At 43.8% G+C, this 27,275-nt stretch overlaps 1 protein-coding gene across 1 annotated transcript; it reads right to left on the bottom strand.

Moving 5' to 3' along the window:
- Positions 1 to 4,131: 4,131 nt before the first annotated feature.
- SLC45A1 (solute carrier family 45 member 1) lies at positions 4,132 to 25,888 on the bottom strand. Its single transcript, XM_083163100.1, has 9 exons — positions 25,330 to 25,888; positions 19,738 to 20,151; positions 16,768 to 16,860; positions 11,941 to 12,165; positions 10,297 to 11,027; positions 8,524 to 8,677; positions 6,486 to 6,662; positions 5,363 to 5,568; positions 4,132 to 4,557 (listed from the first exon to the last, which is right to left on the bottom strand). Exons 2-9 carry the CDS (start codon positions 20,129 to 20,131, stop codon positions 4,291 to 4,293), a joined length of 2,247 nt encoding a protein of 748 aa, XP_083019226.1. The 5' UTR covers positions 20,132 to 20,151; positions 25,330 to 25,888; the 3' UTR covers positions 4,132 to 4,290.
- Positions 25,889 to 27,275: the final 1,387 nt, after the last annotated feature.

Consider the following 27,275-nt stretch of genomic DNA (forward strand, 5'->3'; position numbering starts at 1 on the left):
ATTACTCACAGACACATTTTATAAGGTCCGCAGATGGAGTTAATTATTTCACTTGTGATTCTGTGAGGAGACCCTGCAAAACATGCACTGCGTGGTGTCCTGAGGACCGAGTTCCCTGACCACTGTGCTAGACTCTCTAGCAATAGTACATCTGCCTGTTACTCTTTTTTTTAATTGCTCAAATTAACCCGGGGTCTTATATGTAAAAATAGAAGCGCATGCGAGTTGCTTGTTTGAATAGTGATGAAACACTATGTTGTTTTAAAAATACAATATAATAAGTTATTGCATAAATAGGATTATACTCCTCTAATAATGTAATTGCTGGGGATTGACTGGACCTGATGCAGGGGTGTGGAATGCTACCGTGTCATAGATTTTCGCCAGTGATTGGAATATGGGCTTTGCTGCTATGAACACGCCGGTCACGGCCCCCTGGTCAGGTTCCCCACATGGTGCTTGTAACCGCTTGTAGTCTGACAGGGTGAACTCAGGCATTATCGTGGTCATCAAAGCCGGGTCAACACTAGAAGTCAGAAACTGGTACAAGGGAGCAAAACGTGGAAGCGGTACACAGGAAGCAGGCAGGAGAATGGTCTCAGGACTAGCCAAGGTCATTCACGAGATATCACGGATGAAGCCAATAGTAGAATAGTCACTAGTATAGCTGAGGTCATACACTGGAAATCACTTGACACGGTACTGGAAGATCACACAGGAGAATAGATGGAATCATACGCTGAAAACACAGCCTATCAGACAAAGCGCTGGAGCAGGATAGGGAACCTATTCTCTGGCAGAGTCTTTCTTTTATAGGAAGCGCAAAGAACTGAATTCTCACTGGTGCCTCAATCAGTGAGAGCTGAGCATGTGTCACTCAGGTGCTGTAATCAGTCAGCAATGCTCAGTTTACACAGAACTGCCTGGCAGTATGGAGCAGAGCTGAACTAACAGGAGAAATCACAAACCAGGTAAGACACCAAACACACTTGAATGTTTTGGCAGTAATATAGAACAGTCTAATAAATAAAATATAAAGACAGATAGAGATAACATACAGTGATATTGCGTGGGCCATTAGCACCTGCCTACGTTTCCTGAGATCTCCCTACATTACTCATTAACTGTTCCTACGTACTAACTGGAATTGTCCTATACCTGTGGGCGGTTTGTAACCTAATGATCAACACTACTGGAGAAAGACTTCTTGCATTTTTATTTGTTTTATATTTTTATTTTGCATATGCATTTTCTGCATTTTACTCTGTATTTTCTATTTTATTGTGTTTTATAAAGTAAGAATCATTCAGCTCCCAACTGCCATGGCTGTGCTAGATTATTTGACAGGAGATGATTGGTTGGTACTTTTGCCTGATTCAGAATCAGGCAAATCTGATTTGGTCGGGGGCAGAATTCAGCCCGTTTACAATTGTGCAGGTCTGTTTATGCACAAGGATGAATATGTGCGTGTGCATACCCCCTGTGTGGTCGCCAAGGCATCTGCACTGTCAGGGGAGAGAAATTCCCAGCGTTTTATGGGTGTCCCCATAAAAACGCTGGCCGTTCCCTGGGTCGATGTCTGCTGACGGGTGGCTGACGTCACATGGTAGACAAATCCGGGTCACATGACTTCAGATCCTATCCCCTTTTCGGCCATCTTTGTCGGTCTACACGGACTTTTATTTGCAAACGAGAAAAAAATTATTTGATGGTCAACAACCATCAAATGATTTTTCACTTGTGCGGCCGCATGCGATGGGAACAGGTCTCTATCCTATTTATCTCCTAGCTCTGATAAATCTGCCCTAATTCTGGTTGCTAATTGGTAAACATACCGCAGACTATTGATGCTGTAAAGGTGCACATACAGAGGTCCGATTTGGGACGATTTCAACTGGTTCTGACAGATTGGGCCAATGCATCAGCTGAACTCAGCGCAAATCAGAGATGTTTGATATCAGGTCCGATCCAATGCACATTCCCGTGTGTATCGGATTGGTGGCTGGAGATCTTATGTGCAGCACATAAGATGAATTGGACCATCAGCGCCACATTGCGGGTGCTTTTTAGAACCCGTGATGTATCCGATTTCCTTTGAACTCCCCTGACAGCTCCCCGGGAATCCTTTTTACATGCGATTTATTTTGTACGGGTCATACCACTTTTTTCTATTTCAATAAACAGTTTTTCTCTTTTCGATTATGGATTTACCGAATAAGTGATCACTTGGTTAAATTGCGCCACCTTGTGGTTTAGTGCTTGTGTGGCGTCGTCAGTAAATGAATACATGTAGAAAATATACATAAATACTAACTTACGTATGTTGTAGGGCTGTAGTTCTACACCTGTTCATTTGTTGATAGTTAATATACAGTATAGGCAACTTAACAAAATGTTTTCTTGCAATATGCTGCAAATTAGATTTTGTAGTTTGTAGTGCTCAATGTAAAAATAATGGGTAAAATATAGGAGAGACTCAGAGAGTGAGAGATTTGGTAAGAAATCTCCAGTTTTTTTAAAGCGGCAATCATTTACACTGCAAATCCAGTTTGATTTTGAAGTGTGAATGATTGCCGCTTTAAAAAACCTGGAGATTTCATACTAAATCTCAAATTTTCTGAATCTCTCATCCTATTAAATTTCACCCATTACATATGCTTAGCTCCATTTAACGATTAGAGAATAACTTAATATATGTAAGGGTCATGGCCTACCCAGTCCGAAAATCTGAGAAATTCTCTAATTTTCAGGAGATCCGTGGACTCCTGGGAGAATATGTCACCCTCCTTCATAATGCCCACTTCCTTGTAAATTGGGGAGGAGGGTGGCGGAGACACATTGACGACTCTTTCAGAGAATCAGATCAACTTAAAGATAATAATTGTGCACAGTCTACTTACTTTATTAAAGGGCAGCTAAACATAAGAACTCCAAAAATCAAATTACCCGAAAGGTAAATGGTGGCCCCTTTCTGTCGGGGAAGGCCGGCCTGCTCCCTGTGTTAGTATGCCGTGCACAATAAAACAAAGTGTTGCTACTTTTATCATTATAAAAGCAAGGTAGAAACTGCTAATTAAAGGTTTAGAACATTCCATTGATGGCTGTCTTGAAAGTTCCTCTGTAGGCAATGGGAAGGGGCACAGCCATCTTGTTTTTCAAACTCACTTGATACATTTAATCTGGGGTTTGGTATGAGACGTTGATATTCAGAATGTCGATCATAGTTGACATGGTCAGATTATTGACGTTCGGGATGTTGACATGTTAAGAATATTGAGAGTTATATGTGCACCTTCTCAATATGTTCCCAATATAAATATCAACAACCTGGATGTCGACACACATAGTTTAGTCTTAACTCTAACCCTATTTGATGTCCAACCCTAACCACAGCATAGACCAGGGCTGGCCAAACCGGTACTTGAGATCCAACCCTAGTTGTACAACTGACCCAGGCCCGTCCGCTCTGACAGACAGTAGGGCCCGGGCAGCAGCCCGCCAGCACCCCCAAGCACTTCAGCCGCCCTCCCCACTACACAATAGCGGATCCTCCTGCTGCACAGTCAGTGCAGCGGGCAGCAGGAATGCTGTAAGCAGTGCGTGGTGTGACGTCATCGCGCGGCTTACAGTGCGGGCGCCCAACATGTCGCAGCCAGATCATAGATGCCAGATGCCATAGGACTCGGATGGCCGCAGATAAGCTTTTAATACACAGCGGACGGCGATGGGGGGGATTTTGTCAGTCCTGGGCCACACAATTTCTGACGGCAGCCCTGCCACCAATGGTCCACATTTTACAAATCACCTAGCTGGTGCAACGCTGTAGTCATTACTAACTCACATTTTCAAACCTGCTGTATTCCTTCCTACTATAGATCCACAGGTTGCCTGAGACACGTGAACTGTTGTTAGCTCTTGAGGACAGGTTTGGCCACCCCTGGCCGAGATCTAATCCTAATTGCAGTCTAACCATATGGTGACTGCATCGGTATCCCATCATTTGAAACCCAAAGGCTCCTTTTTACCACATTCCTTTTTTGCCTAGACCAGACTGCTAGTAATTATCTCAAATGGCCTATCGCTTTCCATGGGTGACATCCTAGAGGTCCATACATATACCCAAACACGTAGTTGTTGTGACATTGATAATGCTTTATTTCGCACTATGTTATCACTAATTCATATTTTGTTACGGTTTTAGTAGGACACTGGGGCGAATTCACCCAAACGCAGCTCAATATCCAGCAAAGGGGTTTCTTTTAAAACAAAGTCACTGTTGTAAAATGTTCATCAGATATTAAGCAAAAGTGGTTGTTCCTCATCCTCTAGATCTCCACTTGGTGGGATGTCATAGATGACAAATAAGGAGGAGTAGAAACAGCCAACAAATGACATGAGGCTGGAAAAGTACATGACTCCATTGGCACTGCCAACCATTGATGTCAAAGGTCCCATCACAATCGATACAATAATCTGTGCAAGAAAATACTGGCAGCTCAGCAGCGAGATGTCCACTCCCATACCGCGCTTCGTTCCATCGGAACTCGTACCTACAAACTGACACAGAAAATACAAGGCTGTAAACAATGTTGGGTACACGGATACATTTTTTAGTATTTGGTGTGCTCAGTGGCCCTTATTCTGGTCCATTTGCATGGACCAGAATCTTCATAAGAGCATCAATGGTTGTGCATACGCTGGGTGCGTGTGGCCACGATGAACAGGGTGTTCACCAGGCGCAGGCACCCAAGTGTGCGGGCAGGGGGGATTGGCCAATTTGCATATGGGAACGGCCAGCGTTGCATGGGCGTTCCCATAAGAACGCTGGGCGTTCTCATCTAATGGGCCAATGGGGGGGGGGGGGGGGGGCGACGAAGATGACATCATCAGCTGCCCATCCACTTTCTCCCGAGCGTCCACACTTGAGAGTCACTTTTATATGCGTGCGCCTTTGCCATCATTCAATGGTCACCGACCAGGTTAGCACAACATCCATACAGCACCAGTGATATAGGGCCTTATTCTAGTTCACTCTTTCTGACAAAATCCTTCTTAGATGGACAAAACCATGTGCACTGCAGAGGGGCAGATGTAAAATGTGCAGAGAGAATTAGATTTGGGTGAGTTATTTTGTTTCTGTGCAGGGTAAATACTGGCTGCTTTATTTTTACACTGCAATATAGATCTCACTTTGAAGTAAAACCCCTCCCAAATCTAATTCTCTCTGCACAAGTAAGATCTGCCCCACCTGCAGTGCTCATGGTTTTGTCCATCAAAGGAGGATTTTGTCAGAAAGAGTGAACTAGAATAACCCCCATAGTCACAGATACGTCACAACATAAATATAGAAATAACCAGTTACCTTTTTGTTCTGATAGTAATCGCAGAGAAGGGAGTAGGGCAGGATGCAGAGTGTAGAGAAAAGGATTCCATATGTGACACAAAGGAACAGGATTATATATAGATTGCTAGTCAATGTCGCTAGACCGGTGCCCAGTCCAAACGCCAGATATGCTATGAAATACAGCGTCCGGATGCTGAAATATTCTTCCAGTTTTTCCAGTATGGCTTGTATAAAATAAAAAAAATGAAAACGTTACTTGAAGACTTCTCATCTTTAATATTGCAATACTTTTTTCAGAGTCACATGGTGTATAGCTTTATAAAGTCGCCATCAGTATAGAAATCCCCCCCCCCCCCCACTGCCTGCCACGCACATCACTGCAAGATGGACTAATCCCCTACAATTTCTCCCTATCCTCCCTGCCCTGCACTCTCACTTGGTGGTGGTGACAGGCAGTAGCAGGACCATTTCCAGGTGGCTGGGAGCAGCATAGCAGGCGTGTGGCCAGCTGTGCAGCGTGGCATGATGTTAGGGGTCATGCTGCGTAGCCTGGCCGTAACCAAGCCGCTACAGCACACTGTTCTGAACAGCCGCACTGCTGCCTGCCGGTCAGTACTGTAGCAGCCTGCTTGGAAAAATAAAGTGTATTGTGCATGGGGGTACTAATCCCACAATCCCGGAATTGGAAGGCTCAATCCTGGGATTCAAATCCCGCCTTTTTTAGGCCAAAATACTGGGATCGAGCTGATCCCGGGAGTGGCGTCCCTATACAGGACTATTGACTCCGCTGAGCACAACGTAATATCAGTTATATCAGTGACATCATAGGTCACGACCTCTGGCTTTTTCTTCCCTATGTTTACGTAAATGCAGTCACCTGCAAAAGTGGAGAGATGCCCCAAAATTATGGTATCAGTAGCTGGCGATCTGTCAGGTGAGCATTAGGCAAGTGATGTTGTGGACTATTGTGGACTTTTTGGTGCCTATGAAAAGCACTTGACTCTTGCCTGTGGCCACCCGCAGTTTTAGGTCTGAAAAGTAACTATACCTACTTTTCAGATGGCCAATAACGGCCGAATTGGGGGCGGGCACTGACGTCATGTGATCATTACAATAGTTCAGTTTGTGACTGACTAGATACCTGAGTAGAAAGCAGCACTGAACGCATATATACACATCCCCCAGCATCCCATTGTCACTCCGGCATTGTATTTATGGTATTCCTCGGAATTGTGAGGGGCCTTCGGATCTCCTTGAAAAATCACTTCTCCCATAAAGTCAGTATAAAATAGCAGCATTCCTTCAAATGACAGCCAGCCTAGAAAGGAGGGAAAGGTTTGAAAAGTTTCATATATTTTATATCACTGTTGACACCTACATATTACTTACTTATCGTATGATAGGTCGGCAGTAACTAAGTCCAAAGCCAATAGGTCGACCCCATATGGTACAAAAGGTTGAAATGGTCAATAGGTCAACATGTGACCAGTTCCATGTCGACCTTTGGACTGTGTCAACCTTTTCAGGTTTCTATTTTTTAGATATTAACCTATTAACCTTGCCAAACTTTTGACCCTGTCAACCAGTTCAATGTCGCCAAATTGGGGTAACCCTATAGAATGTGACCCAATAACATTCCGCAGCTTGGACCCAGCGGTTCACACCAGCTTTTGCTCGCATTAACTAATAGAAGTCTGTGGGCTTCTTATTGCATTTACCCCTGGCCTATCCACTTGGGGAGATTTGTTTGGATCCCTCCCAGCACCCCTGTGGGTGACGTGCTACTCTGCACATGTGCAGTAGGGGTACATTTATTAAAGTGTGAATTTTAGAAGCAGGAGATGTCGTCCACAGCAACCAATCAGATTCTAATTTATCTAGCACCTTCTAAAGCAGCGGTTTCCAGACTGGGGTACTTGTACCTCTAGGAGAACACTGCAGGCTGGTTGGGGGTACTTGAAAATAATATTGGTAATGGTGGAAGAAGTAAAAGAAGTCTCCTGATGGTGGAATAAGTGTCTCATTGTCATGCAGAAGAAGCACGGTGCGTCACTTCTGGTTTATTATTATTATTACCAATTTATATAGCGCACATATTCCGCAGCACTGTACAGAGAATATTAGAACACTCACATCAGTCCCTGCCCCAGTGGAGCTTACAATCTATATTCCCTACCACATGTTCACGCACACACAGACATTTTAGGGTTAATTTTGTCAGAAGCAAATTAGCCTACCAGTATATTTTTGTGCTGTGGGAGGAAACCGGAGTACCCGGAGGAAACTTACGCAAGCACGGTGAGAATATACAAACTCCGCACAGTCAGGGCCGTGTGAGATTCGAACCCATGACCTCAGTGCTGTGAGGCAGTAATGGGAACCATTACACCGTTCCGTCTGCAGCGTGATCAGCGTCTCCTCGTGCTTTTGCCTTGAGGAACACGATTCCTGACCGCACACTATTCCTTCACTGCTCCGTAATATAAGAACACGCATACCGCTCACTTTCACTCGTAATTACGGTGGATATTTAAAAGTGAGAGGAGAGGGTACTCATACTGTAAATGAAAAGCCTAATCAAGGGGTATGGGAGAGAAAAAAAAGGTATGGGAGAGAAAAAAAGCTTGGGAACCACTGTTCTAGAGCATAAAGCTAGAATCTGATTCATTGGTTGCTATAGGTACATCTCTCACTTCTAAAAACTCACACTTTAGTAGCTTTCCCTAGGACTCCTGAGTCCTTAATTTGAAAATCCTTCTATGGCAGAGGACATGCTATCATCACATTTCTGAGTACATACCTGGTAGGTATGTACGAGATCAGTGTTGCGATGTTCCACATCACAGATGTGAAGTACATCTCACCCCCTGTCATATAATTCAAATTCTTATGCAGTGAAGGTGTGTACATTAGTGTATGTGTCACCTCATTGGACAGGGGAGGTAACCAATCCCATCAGGTGCTCTGTACACCTCAATCAGGTGCTCTGTACACCTCTGTCCTACTGACCTGAAATCATGTTAAGCTCTGGTATTAAAGTTCCCTGCACTTACACTGCACTACAGCAGACAGGGGAGAGGAATCCAAGTAATACATGGGGTGCACTGTATAAACAGACTATTTTCCTAACTGTAAGACCTCAGAAAAACCCTTATGAGTCTCATGGTCACAGTAATTACCTAAGAAGTGGTTGATGCACAGGTTACGCAGCGCCTTAGGGATGTGGCAGATGGATGAACACAGAAGTTTCATTGAAAGTGGTCGCTGGGATATCTCCATGGATCCATTAAGTTCACTTTCGTACTTTGCGCCATTCAGCAATATATTAGCCACCTGCACCATAAGAACTCCACATCAGCATACAATACAGTGAGAAACACCTAGAAATCAAACCATGTAACAATAAGTCATGCACAGTAACCATCAGTAAAGTATTAACCCCCCCCTAGTCAACAGTTAATAAAACATCCAACAGATATGTCTGTATTACAGATGACACACCAATTACTTCAGAGGCGGTCGCCCTCGCAGTAGCGACTGTATTTTATCATTATGCTAATGCCATGGCCAATGGTCATCCAACTGCACACTTTCATTCTGAATGGTGCTTCCTTAGACCTCACCAGTGGTCACACCTATGGCAGGTGCAGAGATCTCCTAAATAAATGGTCAAGCATCTGTATATGGTATGGAAAAACCCTTGCCACTCCCATGACACGCCCTTGCCACTCCCATGACACGCCCTTGCCACTCCCATGACGACCATAAGACTGACCATCTTCGTGCATGCACCAAGACACAACCCTGTCACCCCCCAGGAATGCACATTACATTTTCAATACGCTTCTCCCAGCATGCACCTAAAATGACGGCTACGCTGCAAGGATACAATTGGGACACATGCGTTGTGCGAATTTGATGGGTATGCAGTAACATGAACATTGCTCTGCTGTGGCTGGCACCGGAAGTGCGTCCACCTCTAAAGTCAGGCCCAGATAAGCTCTGGACTTTGGCTAAGAACATTACATAAAGTTTTAGTTGATAGAAAAACTATTTTTTTTCAGCAATCTACCATCATTTGCATTAAAATAAATACATAAACTTTCTGGACAGTCTCTGGACATGTGCTCCTTATCTGACCTACTGTATGCAGCTTTTAATTAAGTTGGAGTAACCTTATGGCCCCCATACATCAGCAGCCCCGAATCCCTGACCAACCATCACCGCCAACCAAATCCTCCAATTGCTTGTCAGTGAGGATCTGTATTGGAACGGGGGAAAATTTACGCATCCAATTCCTCAATTCCCAAAAACCAACAGGATCGGGGAATCTGGATTTTTTATATTCTAACTTCACCACCCCACAATCAGGACATTACAACATTTTATTGCTGATGTATGGGGGGGCAGTTAGGAAAACTCAACAAAGATTTTATGGCCAATACTTTACATGCACCACATATGGCAAAAACTCCCTCCTGTGCTGGAAGATCCAAATTGTCCATACAAGTCATGTTTGTAATTAAAGTAAGTAACTTCGTGTCTGGAACACACCTTTGTGCAATGTAATGGGACCAAATACATGTAATTATTTTCTGTGCAGGATAAATATTGGCTGCTTTGCAGGTAGTTCCCAAATGTTAGACAGGTTTTTTTTTACCTTGAAATTTAGATTTCAATTTAAACACACCCCACCCAAATTTCTCTCTGTTACATCTGCCCCATCTGTAGTGCAGTGTGGTTTTGCTCAGTTGCTTGATTAACTGCTTTAATTACAAACATTAATTAGGATGTATATTCATTCAGCTCAACTTATGATCTGAGGATGGATTGTAGTACAACCTTCTGTCTAAATCGTGCCCCGAAATTGTAGCAGGCTGGTTCATTTTAAGACCAGATCAATTAGTATATTTATATAATGTCTAGATATATATAGATCTTGTAAATTTTACCTGTTGACTGAATGTTACATTTCGTCTCCGGCTGCTCTCAGGGCATGTTCCGGTTACAATATCCGGAATCGCTAATGACTGCGGCCTTTTCAAAATTCCTGATGATCTAGACTTTGGTGCGTCAAGTGACCCAACTCTTAAGTTACTTCTCTCAGTGCCAGGACTTAAATTGTCTACAGAATCCAGACTTCTGTTTCCACTGCAGTACAAACTTTCAGGAACTCGGGGAAGACTACTTGCTTGTCTCGGCAAACTACCGGAGGTTGAAGAGAAACCCTCATGTCCTCCGGTAAAGCAGTCAATAAGCACACTGTCAATATTGGTGGTTCCAAAAGAGGAGGCAAACTCGTTAATCCCCGTTAAAGAATTGTCCCGGCTGATCAAACTGCCATACTTTGGTGTGAGTGGACTGAGGGGGGAGATGGGGCTGGTGAAGGTTGCATACGAGTGATTTGAATTTTGTGAAGGTTCAGTTTGATTTTCATGTTCTTCAAAGAAAACTGGTGGTGATGGGGGCAGTGGAAGACTAGGACTTTTCATTACCACTTTCTTTTTGTTAAAGCATTGGAGAGGTCTCTCAGGAATACTGATCAAAGTTAGGATGGTGGTGATGGACAGCGTTATTGAGGTGAAGATATAAATGACTCGTAACTGTCCACCCATTGCTTTCCCAAAACCCGTCTTGTTCCAATTAATGCCACCAATGACATAGCCAAAGCCACCGCCAAGACCTGGGAAAATTATAGAAGCCAAAATAATTGTCACCCACATCCCATTTTTCATAGCCAGCACTTTATATATTAAAATACACATTCTACAAATGTAAATGTAAATTAAGTTTATTGTGATAGCAGAAAGAGTAATATTAATGGAACATTGCATAAATATGGGTGATCATTTCCTAAATTAGTTGTTAATTCTTTATGAATAAAATAACACATTAAATATCCAAATCAATAAGGGGAGATTCGCCCTTTAACGGTTTATTAATTAATACGTTTGGATGTATTTCAAAATTAAAATTTCACTTATCATGACTTATATTCTTTGTAAAATTTCATGGAACAAATGCCTAACTCCTTTGGATGCGGCTGCTATAGGTGAAGTCTAGCACTGCATGCATCAATCGACCATTGGGAGAGACAACACAAATGTAGGGGACAGTCTTATTTAATTAATAATAAAGAGTGCCCTACTAGTACATGCCATAAAAGGGGCACCTCTAAGGACTTTTTCTGCCATGTTTTATTTGTAACGATATCCAGCTATTTGTAGTTTGACTGTTTTGTACATGGCACCTGTGCATCCATTTTACACCAGTTTTGCGATTAATAAATACAGGGGTAGATGTATGAATCAGTAATAAGAGAGGAGAAATGAGCCAGAGGAGAAGTGGTCCATCACAACCAATCAGCTGCTCTATATAATTTAATATTATGCAAATTATAGATGTCACCTCAGTGCTGATTGGTTGCTATGGGCCACTTCTCCTCTGGCTCACTTCTCCCTTATCACTGCTTCGTACATCTACCCCTCAGTGACTTAACAGCCTACACTAAAACTCCCAAAAAGCTGTCTGATAGATTTACCTCTGAGAGTTACATACATTTTGTTATGCCTATAATCAGTAGATTAAGAAATTACCTCCTAACAGTGCATGAATGTTGAGGCCCCTGTCCTGGTCCTCTGGTGTGCACACATCCATCATGTAGGCATGGCTGGGATTATCTGCAGAGTCTGCACTGAAATCCATGAGGACCACACCGCAGATTGTAAGAATTAGGCCCCATTTATGATGGCTAACTGTATCTGCCACAGATAGTCCTATGTCTCTTCCATTCAGCAGAAGGGTGAGGCCAAATAAGGCGCCTAGGAGGAAAAGAAACAAAACCATAAAAAACAAAATGGATATCAGTGTATAGTAATAGTATTGCAAATACTGAATACATACACATAATGAGGCATGGGGAAATGCTGGCAGATATATGAGACCATATATATATATGCCATAAATGGATTCTGAAGCCTATGACCAGGCGAGTATGCAACACAACAGCCAACAGCAGTTTGTAGTTTTAATCTTAAAATCTCAATTCTCTAGAAAGCCTCCAGGTTTCAGTCCTGAGAAGCAAAAAAAAAGGAAGACAGGATTTGATTTGTCACGATGTGATGCACCATGAGAGATGAATAAACGGATACGATAAAATATAACTTTTAATTAGGATAAGTTAAAATGGCGAAATATGACACACTACATGAAACATAGACAAAAGTGAATGTAGTGCAAATTAAAATTGCACGTACGGAGTCTCCATGTGTCTATTTCCTTGTCAATAAGTTGGTTGGATCAATCAATTTGCACTCTCTTAATTATTACCCTTAGAGCAAATTGCTATATAGCCAATTTTAATGTGTAGGGAGAAAGGTGTGTATTATAGCAACCAATTTTGGGGCAGATGTATTAAGCTTTAACAAGAGATAAATGCAAGTGTGATAAGGAGAGATAAACGTCCAGCCAATCACCTGCTAACTGCCATGTTACAGGCTGTGTTTGAAAAAAGTCAGTAAGTATCTGATTGGCTGGATGTTTATTTCTCCTTATCACCCTTGCATTTATCTCTTGTTAAGGCTTAATACATCTGCCCCAATGTGTCTTTAAGATCTGTGTGTATAGATACATTATGATAACATATCTCTCAGATCAAAAGCTTTGAGACCGCTCATAATATGATTATATATCTTTCTATTAATAGCAGAGTCTGAGTTAGCCGCCACAAATTAACAATGTTACTAGATACCAGTTGTAAAGGTTTATGCAGTTACTGTATGTATCCTCAAATGTAAAGGGTCATGGAGCCCAGCTGCAAGTTCCCAAACAAATTTAGCTGGAACGTGCAATTTATCTTGGTGGTAGGCGGCTAGTTGACCTTTATGAGGAATACTGTTCCCACAACTGGAGAGTCCGTTATAAAGTCTGTGAAACGGCTCAGGAGGATAAGCAGAAATCACAGGAGCTGAATTGCTATCGTCTGTATAGCCTGTGTGAATAACTCATTTATCGAGATTTATGTCAGAAGTAACGGCACGTCACATAGCATGCTGAGACAGCGTGCATGATACTACAGTCTAAGTTGGACAGATCAGTATCCCAAGATTATCACTGTGGATTCCCACACTGTAGCATAAAATACACGCAACGCTATATCAAGGTCTATGACTGATATTAAATATGCAACCAGCGTGTGCCGGATTATAATGTCCACGCTGAAGTACCAGGTACACGTGGCTTTGTATAAGGTAAATATTGATAGGAGCTTTTGCCCCTTGGTCGGCTAGTTAGGCAAACATATACACACATTACATTAGAGTCCTGAAAAGGACTAGCATAACATAGAAATCAACGACAGGAGTGACACATGGGGAACGTCCGTACGGCTAACATGCCGACGTACGCTTCGCAAACCTTCAGGGCCTATAATACACACCTCTCTCCCTACACATTAAAATTGGCTATATAGCAATTTTATCTAAGGGTAATAATTAAGAGAGTGCAAATTGATTGATCCAACCAACTTATTGACAAGGAATTAGACACATGGAGACTCCGTACGTGCAATTTTAATTTGCACCATTTTCACTTTTGTCTATGTTTCATGTAGTGTGTCATATTTCGCAATTTTAACTTATCCTAAATAAAAGTTATATTTTATTGTATCCGTTTACTCGTCTCTCATGGTGCACCACATCGTGACAAATCAAATCCTGTCTTCCCTTTCTTTGCTTCTCATTTACTTTGTCCGTGGTAGCACACCCCTGTGAACCATCAGTGATCACGCCTATTACTCATACCCTACAGGGGGCCGTCTCATACAATTATCTATATCTCTGCAATCCTGTGCAAATGACCCCACAAAATCCCCCCTAATTCAGTTCTGAGAACACAGATACAGCAATGTACAAGGCTTTGCCTGACACTATATCACCAGGAGCGGCTGATAGAACCATCTGCCTGCATACTCACAATATATATTTCTACATAGACATGTACAAGGATTGACCTTCATCTGTGAGGTCACCAGCAAAATGTCCTCTTAGGACCCCATTCCTCTGTGCCCTTGCCCTGAATACCTGTCTTTCAGTTGCAATCTGTCATGAGTTATAATGATAGACATGATACATATACATGGATGTAGAGATCAATAAACATGAGAGATCGCTATGCATGAGCAAGCTTGATAGACATGAGTGGCATTGATAAAATAAGTGACATCAATAGACATGAGCGCCATTGATAGACATGAGCGCCATTGACAGACATGAGCACCATTGATAGACATGAGCGCCATTGATAGGCATGAGCGCCATTGATAGGCATGAGCGCCATTGATAGACTTGAGTGCCATTGATAGGCATGAGTGACATTGATGGACATGAGTCCTATTGATAGATATTAGTGACATTAATATATATGAGTGACATTGATAGACATGAGCGCCATTGATAGACATGAGTGCCATTGATAGACTTGAGCACCATTGATAGGCATGAGCGCCATTGATAGGCATGAGCACCATTGATAGACATGAGCACCATTGATAGACATGAGCGCCATTGATAGACTTGAGCGCCATTGATAGACTTGAGCGCCATTGATAGGCATGAGCGCCATTGATAGGCATGAGCGCCATTGATAGGCATGAGCGCCATTGATAGACATGAGCGCCATTGATAGACATGAGTCCTATTGATAGATATGAGTGACATTGATAGACATGAGTCTTGTTGTTAGGCATGAGCGCCATTGATAGACATGAGTCCTATTGATAGATATGAGTGACATTGATAGACATGAGTCTTGTTGATAGGCATGAGTAACATTGACAAACATGAGCAAGAATGATAGACATGAGCGACATCGATGAACAAGATATGAGAAATTAGATCATCTCTTTTGAATCCATATACTGTATCTTTTTCTCAGTATCATGGTCTGCCCATACCTACAGTATATATACTGATGGGGCTTCAACATAACTCAGACACTGTAGAAAAGTTGAGTTTGTTTTCAATTTATGTCTCACCTAGACAATTATCAGGGAAGAGATAACGCTGCATGGTCTGTCGTACGGGTGTTAGCTTAAGGCGTATTATCAGCTTGTATTTACAGTACAATCACTCTGTGCCACAATTCCCACTTTGTTTTTTTCATGTCATTTTATCTGATTTCTTTCCTGGTTAAATAGCGTGACATTGGTTAATAAACCTTGTATGTTTGTTTTAGCTGCAAATAAATACACAGGTTTCAGGTTTTAAACATATTCTTAACATCTATTCTTCTTATATACTGTAGAACGATATCCACAGATCACCAATCATGGGGATGGTAATTGCAGTATCCGGTCTACGGATCTACAGTATGATGTCCTGGTCGACCACACTTAGTCTAACCCATCTAGTTAGACAGAAAAAGCAATAAAGTCCTGCGCCACAATTAGCCGATGTAATATAGTAATATAAAAGCAATAAACATATGCATTTATGGTGCCAGACCCAACTCTCTAGGCCACTGCTGCTGTAGTAAAAGATCTACACAGACATCTATAGCAGACGTGGTTACTGCTCTCAGCTTCCACCCCGGATAAAGTTGCTTCACAGGTTATTTGGCACCAGCAAATGGGAGGATTGAGACTCTGAGGATCATACAATTTTGTAAGGTACAATTGCCTAAACTGTCTGGCCCGACTTAAACAAATGGACAGCACATAACAGTACAACTATGCAATAATACAGTATTCAAAACTTCTGGACACTGTATGTGTCACCTAATAATACTAACAACTACCAGTGACTTATTTAGAACAACGGGACCGTTTACTAACAATCATTAACGGACATACAAGAAATCACTCCGATTGCCCATATGCTTAATGACTACAATACGCGTATGCACTTTATAAATACCAATGTATAGCTAATTATTTTGACACAACCGGTTGTACTTCTTGCATTTTTTATTTTTATTTTAATTCATTTTTTATTGTAATTTTAGGATATGTGTGATAATTAATGAATAAATATTATATTATTGACCAATTGACTCTAGTTCAAGGCGCAGTTTTTTGCTCTGTTTTGCATCTAGTTAGACGCCTAAATATAGTCGAGCACATGTAGATCGACAGTAACGGAAGTTAGACGCCAGCATTAGAGCGATGACAGCGTGGTCGACGGTCACATGGTTCGACATGAATTTTTAATTTTTTTGGGGTCCGTGAATGCGATCAGTGATAAATATGCCCCTAAATGAATAAGACGTCTCTGATATTAGGGAGTCTCCACAATTTAAGAACGTAGCAGGACGTATGAGTTGATTTTGATGAACAATAAAATAAAAAACTGATGTCAGGTCCACTGGATTCCATGCATCTGTTAGGTACAGAATTTTTGTATATTTCAAGTCAACTGAGCACCTACCTATCGCAAGGACAAGGATGAACGGCCTCCTCCTTCCAAACCTCGATGTGCAGGTGTCGCTCCAGGCCCCCAGTAGTGGCTGGAGCAGAAAACCTTAACGTAGGGGAAACACATGGCAACATATTACACGTGACAGAGACAGGCATGACAAACCATTGCTGATCTCAATATCTGCTACTACCAGCGAGATATGTTTGGTAATGTTTTATTGCAGTGGTTCTCAAATTCGGTCATCGGGGCTCCACACAGTTCACATTTTCCAGGTCACCCGACAGGTGCAGTCATTACTAACAGACACATTTTAAAAAATCCACAGGTGGAGCTAATTATTTCACTTAATTCTGTGGGGAGACCTGCAACACATGCACTGTGTGGGGTCCTGAGGATCGAGTTTGAGAACCTGTTTTTTTATTGCATAAAACTCCCTAATTCTGGGAGAGGATTGTTATTGGTTGGGTCTTATTAAATATCTTTCAGTTTAGCTTTTAGCTCTTTATATCAAACAGTATGGCAGCTCCCAACCTCATACTATTCATAATACAGCAATAAAGGTTGTGTAGAATAACATGTGTGTGTTTTCCCATAGCTAACAATAGCTCTAACTTTATAATGGAATGTTTTTATTTCCTCTTATAATGATGTTGGCCACCCCTGAATCCTCTACAGTTTTTCTACGTTCTGCTCAATATACAACAAATTCTAATTGCATACTCTACAACAGGCATGTCCAAAGTCAGGCCCGGGGGCCAATTGCGGCCCTTGCTGTCAATTTAAGCGGCCCGCAGCCTTCAGCTGGAAACGGGCAGAGCATCAGATGTGGGAAGCACAGCACAGGACACTAAAGGTGGGGCCTCGGTGAGCGCGCCTTTGCCTTCCTGTCTGCTGCAGTGAGGAGGTGCCGGCCGCCACAGTCAGATGTGTTTGGCGTCCTACCCCTGCTGCTGTAATCGTATATATCACCCTACTCCACAATCACAGTGACAGCAGTGTTTGGGGAGGGGGACAGCAAGGGGGAATCTTGCTCCCGTAACATGGAGAGCGGAGGAGGGCAGCAGCAGGAGCCCAAGCATCTCCTTTCCTTGCAGTGCTCCTTCCTCTGGCTCACACAAGGGGCTGGGAAACATACAGAGAAGGGAGGGGGCAGAGTGGGGGACATACAGTGAAGGAGGGTCGGGCTGGGGAACATACAGTGAATGGAGGCAGTGATGGTCATTCAAAGAAGGGGGAGCAGGGGCAGGCTGGGGGACATACAGTGAATGGGGGCAGAGTGTGGTACATAGTGAATGGGGGTCATACAGTGAATGGGAGTCATACAGTGAAGGAGGGTCAGGCTTGGGGACATACAATGAATGGAGGCAGTGATGGCCATTCAAAGAAGGGGGACCAGGGGCAGGCTGGGGGACATACAGTGAATGGTGGCAGAGTGTGGTACATAGTGAATGGGGGTCATACAGTGAATGGGAGTCATACAGTGAAGGAGGGTCAGGCTTGGGGACATACAATGAATGGAGGCAGTGATGGCCATTCAAAGAAGGGGGAGCAGGGGCAGGCTGGGGGACATACAGTGAATGGGGGCAGAGTGTGGTACATAGTGAATGGGGGTCATACAGTGAATGGGAGTCATACAGTGAAGGAGGGTCAGGCTTGGGGAAATACAATGAATGGAGGCAGTGATGGACATTAATAGAAGTGGGGCAGGCTGGGGGACAGAGTGAATGGGTGCAGAGTGGGGAACATACAGTGAATGGGGGACATACAGTGAAGGAGGGGCAGGCTGGGGGACATACAGTAAATGGGGGCACGCTGGAGGAAATACAGTGAATGGGGACCATTCTGATGTGATTAATGATTCAAAGAATGTCAGGCTGAATGGTCGGCCCCCACACATTTACACTTCACCAATTCTGGCCCTCGTCGCAAAAAGTTTGGACAACCCTGCTCTACAAGAATGTTCTAAATTCTCTCAAATTTTGGAAGTTCCCAAAAGAGTAGATCAACCTCCTGGATCCTGCCCACTACCCCAATGAAGTAGCCAACCAGGTGCTATCTTGGTCCTGCCCACAATGCAGTAAAAGCGCTGCATTACACATCAAGGTACAAGGCTATGATGATGGAATTTTCAGACTACAACACTCCACTTCTCTAACGTCAACCTCACTTCCAGGAGATTTAAGGTGGCCAAACACTGCTGTGATGTCTGCGACCACTGACCCGTGTCCGATGCACGTGGGAATGCGCATCGGACCTGAGAGGACCTCAAACTGACCCGATTCAGTGGTGTCAGCCCAAATCAGCTCAGTGTTTTCATGTTTATTTGTCCTAAATTTCGTCAAAAATCAACATGGGCACCGTATCAGTGTACCGCGTCCCCTCTCTGGGATCGCCATGCTTTGGGCACGGTGCCTCTCTGCACACTATTATATTCTCCCACCACGCCGTAGTGAAGAGTAGGGTTTGAAATACCACCTGTCGGCTAAATAAAAATGTGAACAACTTGTGAACCTTTTGACTGACGACCTTTCCATTGTTGACCTAATGCTTGTGTCAACCTTATGACCCTGACCATAGCCATGTCAACCTATTTCATGTGTTGACCTAAGCCCTGTTGACCTTTAGTTGTCGACCTAGCGACCATATCTCCCTGTTGCCACCCCACCACCACCATCAAGTGGCTGCAGCCTGTCAATCATGCTGCACCCGCGGGATTGTCAGACTGCAGCTAATAACACAGTGCATCTGATGATGCAGCACATCCTGCCCACGTACAATGCACAAACATCAGAGAGGTTCTTATACCATCACTGTGCACATCTCTGAATCTGGCCTCCTGGTAAATGTCCTTAGCAAATTCATTGATTGTATTCTATGACATAGGGCAGGACACAACAGCCGCCTCCACTGTTTAGGGATGACAGGAGCACTCTAAGTTCTACGATTTTCATCAAAACATCATATAAAAATCATTATTACCCAAAATAGGGCTGATAAACCACACCATACTGTAGAACTGGTCTGGAAGACCCATCTGGAGTAGAACCGGAGTAACGTAAGCCGTCTCCATGGCATAACAAAACTCTATTCCGAATAATATGCACCCATTAAACATGAGTTCCATGAAAGATCTTTGAGGATGAAGGTCCACGAAATCAATCAGATCAAGCGGACACGGGGTGTTTGGGGGCGGAGGAGGTGACGGCCGGATTAGTTTTCTTCTCTTTGGATGTCTTTTGAAATTGTTGGCTCGATGGCTGATATGACCCGTAACGGAGGAAGTGTAGCAGCGCACCTGTGACCTCCAGAATTCTTGGGAGACCATGTTTGGAAGCACGGGGTCAGCTCCATGTGATGTTATGGATGACGACATGGTTCACAGACACTTTACTTCTGTAAAGAAAAACTGAGTTACTTAAAACCTTTGGAATTTATTACAGTATTTGGGAAACCACTAAATGAGTTTCCAACCTCGAGTCTAGATGATGTCTATTTATTGTTTAGCACTTGCCCCCATAAATATTTTACTAGCCACATTGCATTTCTTTCCAGCTTCACTGTGTTTTTGCCAAGCCTTTATATCATCAGAGTTCTATTAGTTGCTACGGGAAATGACACGGATATTGCTATCTGAATTAATTACATTTATTGAGCAGAGCATATCAGAGCAGTGTCCTATTCTGTGGCAGTGTTTCCAATGGCCAATCCTTAGGAACCCGTGAAGCTGGGTACACACTAGTAGGTAAAGCTGCAGATAAATCAGGCAGCTCCATGCACACTGTCTGGACTGACATAAGGGGGTGGTCCGATCCACTGACCACAACTACAGCCGCTGCAGGAGCCGCCAGTGATTGACAGCTCAATGGGCGGGCACATGCAGATGTGCCCACCCAGTCGCGACGTGTAGGTGCATAGGTGTAGTCATTACTGGCTAAGACATTTTAAATGATCCACAGGTGGATCAGTTGTACTGAAGAGATGTGTTAATGATGCACTGTGAGGTGTCCCTGAGGAATGGAGTGGGGGAATACTAAGTAGGCAATAAAGGTAAAAAACTTCTTAACGTTAAATTAAACTCAAGAAGTCAAAATGTTTATTATAACATTTAAGTAACTGAGGGGCAGATTTATTAAGCTTGGAGAAGAGATAAACTGGAGATAAAGCGGAGAAAAGGTAAAAGGAGATAAAGCACCAGCCAATCAACTCCCAACTATCTTTTTCAAACACAGCTGATTGGCTGGTGCTTTATCTCCTTTTACCTTTTCTCCGCTTTATCTCCAGTTTATCTCTTCTCCAAGCTTAATAAATCTGCCCCTGATTTCTATTAATAAAAAAAGTTGGCATTTATAAGGACATCAGTTTAACAATCTCTCTCAAATCAGTTGGCACCATGTACGAGGGAGGCAGAGCGACAAGCCTCTACCCTACCCTGCGCGGTGATGACGCACTATTACTGTCCTGGTTTTATCTGTAATAATATAAAGGCATACATGCCTAATGCCCTCCGTTAATAGGATCCGTTGTGTGCTTAAACAGTACACATCGGATCGGATCGCATCCCTAGTGCATGCAGTGTGCATGCACTGCGATCCGATCCGATGTGTACCTAGTACAAAAAGTATGTGCAGCACATACTTTTTTTACCGTACTATGTGATGCGCGGGAGCGCGCATCGCATATTACAGAACGGAGCCATACACAACGGACCGTGTATGGGCTCCTTAACCTCCCTGAATAGCCAAGAGGCTTACATAAACGAGTCACCCTCAAGGCCCCCCCAGAAGGGTGGGCAAGCCTCCTGAATGTCCCTGGACCACCCTCCCTGTGTTAGGGGAAATGAGTTCCACCACCTCTCCAGGACCACTTTAAGCCCTGCATAGAGTGCATGTATGGGAATGGGATTGGTCCAAGATCGAAGATGGCAATGTGAACAGAGTGAGATGGGAACATTGTGAAAGGAGATGTGGGAATAGGTTCGGTGTGACATGGGAATGGGATCAGTGAAATATGGGAGATGGGAAAATGGTAATGGGATCAGTATGATACAGAAGCTGAAAATGGGCTCACTGGTAGATGGGACCACTGCAAGATTTGGGCTCTGAAATTAATGTTATCAGTGTGAGATGGCAGAAGGAAATTAGATCAGTTTAAGATGGGATCAGTTGGAGATGGAATATGGGAGTGGGATCATTGTGAGAATTGGAGCATGTTAATGGGATCAATGAGATGGGAGCTGGGAATGGGATCATTGTCAGATTGGAGATGGTAATGAGATCAGTGCAAGATACAGTAGGAGCTCAAAATGAAATCAGTGCAAGATGGCATATAGGAATGGGATCAGTGTGATATGGGAGCTGGGAATGGGATCAATGCAGGAAAGGAGCTGGGAATGGGATCAGTGCGAGAGTGGAATTGGATCTATATGAGATGGCAGCTGGGAATATGATCAGTGTCAGATAGGAATGGTATCAGTTTGAGATAGGAATAGGATCAATGTGAAATGGGAGTTGGTAATGAGGTCTGTGTGTGATGGCAGCTGGAATTGGGATCAGTGTGAGATTGGAATGGGATCAGTGTGAGGTGGCAGATGGGAATGAGATCAGTACAAGATGGGGTCAATAGGATATGGGAATGGGTTCAGTGCAAGATGGACATGGGAGCTGGGAATTGGATCATTGGGAGATGGTAATAATATCAGTGTGAGATACAGTAGGAGCTCTTAATGAGATCAGTGTGAGATGGAAATGGGATCAGTGCCAACATGCACTGAAATGGATAAGTGGAAGATGGGAGTTGGATCAGAGGGAAAGAGGAGCTGACAATGGGATAAGTTCATGCAAGAAGCTGGGAATGGGATCAGTAGGAGATGAGAATGGGATCTACATGTTGAGAGATGCGAATGTGATAAGGGCATGTTGGAAGCTGGAAAGGGGAACAGAGTGATTTGGGAATGGAATCATAGGGAGATGGTAATGGGACCAGTGCATGTTGGGAGCTGGGAATGAGATGGGATCAATGGAATATGGGAATAGCATCAGTGCAAGAGAGAAACTGGTCATTGGTTCAGTGTGACATGGGAGCTGGGAAGGGAATCGTGGTGACATGGGAAATGGTAATGCGATCAGTGTGAGATACAGTACAAGCTCTTAATGGGATCAGTGCAAGGTGGCATACAGAAATGGGATCAGTGTGAGTTGGGAATATGATAAATGCATGTTTGGAGCTGAAAATGGGTTCGCTGAGAGGATTGGGGAGCGGGTACTAATTGCCTGGGCTTACTGGAGGGGCCAGGCAAGGGCACTGGTCCGACCCCCTTCACCCCCACCCCCTCCATTCCTCCCGGGCAGCAGCACACACCCACAGCATGTGCTGTGCTGACAGCGTGAGAGCTCATGCACATGCTGTAGGTGTGTCCTGGTGCTGAGATGTGGGGGAGACCATAACACCCCCCCCCCCCCCCATCGACTTTAGAGTGTTTTTTCACACACCCCCCCCCCCCCCTTTAAACGTTTTGGGGGCATGGACACATCTCCCGCAATTAGGCCATACCCCAAACATTTTACGGGGCCCGGCATACCTCTCGGCTGCCCTGTTGGTATATTTTAGGACTGGGAATGGGATCAGTGCATGTTGGGGCTTGGGAAGTGGATCAATGGGAGATGGGACCTGCAATGGGATAAGTTCATACAAGAAGCTGGTAATGGGATCAGTAGGAGATGGGAATGGGATCTGTACATGTTGGGAGCTGGGGATTGGATAAGGGAATGTTGGGAGCTTGGAAGGGGAGGAGACTGATTTGAGAATAGGATCAGTGGGGTAAGGGAATGGGATCAGTGCATGTTGGGAGCTGGGAATGGGATCAGTGCATGTTGGGAGCTGGAAATGGATCAGTGTGTGTTAGGAGCTGGAATTGGAATCATTGGTAGCTGGGAATGAGATAAATACATGTTGGTAGGTGGGAACGGGATCAGTGCATGTTGGGAGCGAGTTGGAATTAGGTTCATTGGTATCTGTGAATGGGATCAGCGTGTTTTCTTTAGCATCATTTAAACCACTCATTGGTTCACACAGTGGATGGCTGCACAGCCTCACATATAAACACATCGCTCCTAACCCCAAACCACTGATTTTCATGCCGACACCAACATACGTATCCGAGAACTGTAACCCACCGACTGCCAGCTGCTCTATGCCATGTAATAGGCATGGTACATACTGTAATTCCCTATCCCCTACGCTGATGTACACATCTAAACCAACAGCCACACATTTAAGCCACTCACGGACAACAGCCGGGTCACCTCTGCTAGTTTCTTAGGTTTTTGTATGTGTTACACATCTTTTTTTCTTAATACAAGCTAATGTACAATTGAATATACCTGCGGGAAACCTATCTGGATGGGTTAATTACTATCAATGAAAGCTGAATATGATACATTGTTTCTGGCCTGGAATAACATGGACATAGAGTCACTGTCAGCCAGGAGCTGAGTCAGCAGAGAACCATGAGGCCAGGCCAGGCACTGCTGTATATCATGGTAGCACAGACTTTGCCTTTCTACCAGGGATAATGATCAAGAAACTATTTCATATGGACACTGGGTATCCCAGAATTAAATATACACTGTGTGTAATAGAAATATTGAATGTACAATAGGAATTGCTTTAGGGCCTTGCCAGTATTACAGGTTTGCTGCAGAAAATGCTGCAAAGTTATCTTCACCCATCTGTCCAATATAAATACTGCAGTAATCTGTCTCCTGAACATACCGTACCCTCAGCACATGGGATATATGTACAAAAGAAGTCCCCCTTTATAATATAATTGTAGTGCTCTGTTAAATAGGATGGGTATTAGCAATTGTGATTCTAGGTTAAAATCGGGGGAAAAAATAAATCAAGTGAATTTAGGATCTGCATTAATATAAACCCAAATACACACAGGCAATCCATCTCTGAAATCTACAATAGAACAAAAGAAAATCATTATTAATATATTGCTATCACTGTCATAAAGATAACGGGTTACATAGGATTTCCCTGGGACGGATGCGATATGATGTAAATCCTGTGTCAAGCTGAGCTGACCAGCAGCCCTGGTGTTATTATAGCACATGTACCAATACCGCATGTATCCCTGCATAATATCAGCTGGAGCCTCTACCTACATACTGTATGGCCTCATTGTATCACCATGCATAGTATGAACTGGAGCATCTACCTATGTTCCCATTGTATCACCATGCATAGTATCAGCCGGAATCTCTGCCCAGATCCTCTCTCGCTGTCCAATGAAATCACCAGATTGTTATACATTTTATATATATATATATAATATATATATATATATATATATATATATATATATATATAATTCTACGGCAATGCAGCAAAAGTTAAATAACTATATATATATATATATATATATATGCATATATCAGAACAAAAGGAACCCACCCACCAAATTCTGGAATAACAGCACATACAGTAGAAGTATCAGAATAAAATGATAGAAATAATACAAAGGCAAGGGTTGCAGACAGCTGGAACATAGACAGCTGGGGGGGTTACCTGAGGTTTTAAAGACATTCTTTTCCAAGGCTGGATTGCAGCATAGATAAGGAGGGACAGGGATCCCCAGGCTGTTTCTGCTGCTGCTGCATCCTCCCTCCCTGTACCCAAGGAGTCTTCCTTCTGGCTGTGTGGAGGTGGGGGGAGGTGTGTGCGCTCTGACATCAGCCACTGCTCCTCTCTCTCCAGTCTGATGCCTGTCTCATCTGCCTGTCTCCCGCTGTCTCCTATTGTTCTGCGCACCTTGCACGGGGGGAGGACTTCTGGCTGGTGCAGGACAGTGCAGCAACCAACCTGGAAATGGAGCAGGTTTAGTGCAGTCACCATAACCAGAGACACACAGTATATAGCAGTACTGCAGGGGTGACAATATGCACAATCTACTACCAGGTGGATACAGAGATTTATTTTTAATCACTTGTTTTCATTATAACTGTACAAAAGTCTTTGGAACTTTCATATAAAAATATTTGGGATCGAGGTGTTTGGATGAAACAAGGTTATTGGTGAGATTCAAACTGTCGTGTTCTTGGGATTTGGGGCTGATTCAGTTTGATCATGTCCAAGTTCGGCCCGGTTCACGATGGGGGGGGGGGGGGGGGCCTTGCGCATGCGAACCTAAGTAGCCATTGGCGAGTTTAGCACTTGCCGGAGCATTCGCTCACTGATGGGCGGGCAGGGGGAGGTTGAAGGGGGTCCGCTTAGCGTTTCATGGGCGTGCCCACAAAATCGGCAGGTGTGCCCATAGAAATGATTGGTGGGCCCGTCACAGCGCAGGTGTGTCCATGCCTGCTTGAGGTGGGCTGCTGACGTCACATGACCTATAATGTCACATGACATATCACATCACGTCACATCACGTCAGCGCCCGCCTCCATCTCAGCCATCTCTGATAGAAGTAACTGTGGACTTTTATCTACAAAAGGAGGAAAAATAGTTAGATGGGGAGCGACTATTTATTACCAGCTTCTTATATAGCGCATACATATTCCGCAGCGCTGTACAGAGAATATTTGAACACTCACATTAGTCCCTGCCCCAGCGGAGCTTACAATCTATATTCCCTACCACATGTACATGCACACACAGACATTCTAGGGTTAATTTTGGCAATTTTTACCTGCTCACTAGGCAGAGAGTATACACAGGTCTGAATTAGGCCCTTGGTCAGTGGGAAACCATATCCTCATTCACAGACAGGCACAAACCTGATTTTTCCACAGCTGAGCGATACTCGGTGGTCTGCCCGTGCACCTAAGTCCCACTGTGCAATAGCGGTCACAGGACTTAACTCAGCCTGGATTGCTAATCTGAGAAGCTGCAGTTTACTCCATACTTGCCTACCCTACCGGAAAGGCCGGGAGGCTCCCAAAAATTGGGTCCCCCTCCAGGCACCCGGAAGGGTGAGGAATAAAACACACAAGGTACACCACCAGTCCACCATGAGGATAACACACACAACAAGGTACACCACCAGTCCACCATGAGGATAAAGCACACAAGGTATACCACCAGTCCACCATGAGGATAACACACACAACAAGGTACACCACCAGTCCACCATGAGGATAAAACACACAACAAGGTACACCACCAGCTGCCATGAGGATAAAACACACAACAAGGTACACCACCAGCTGCCATGAGGATAAAACACACAACAAGGTACACCACCAGTCCACCATGAGGATAACACACACAACAAGGTACACCACCAGTCAACCATGAGGATAACACACACAACAAGGTACACCACCAGTCCACCATGAGGATAACACACACAACAAGGTACACCACCAGTCCACCATGAGGATAACACACACAGGGTACACCACCAGTCCACCATGAGGATAACACACACAACAAGGTACACCACCAGTCCACCATGAGGATAACACACACAACAAGGTACACCACCAGTCCACCATGAGGATAACACACACAAC

The sequence above is a fragment of the Crinia signifera genome, chromosome 19 (genome assembly GCF_055691185.1).
Source record: "Crinia signifera chromosome 19, ASM5569118v1, whole genome shotgun sequence".
In the NCBI taxonomy this organism is placed as follows: domain Eukaryota; kingdom Metazoa; phylum Chordata; class Amphibia; order Anura; family Myobatrachidae; genus Crinia; species Crinia signifera.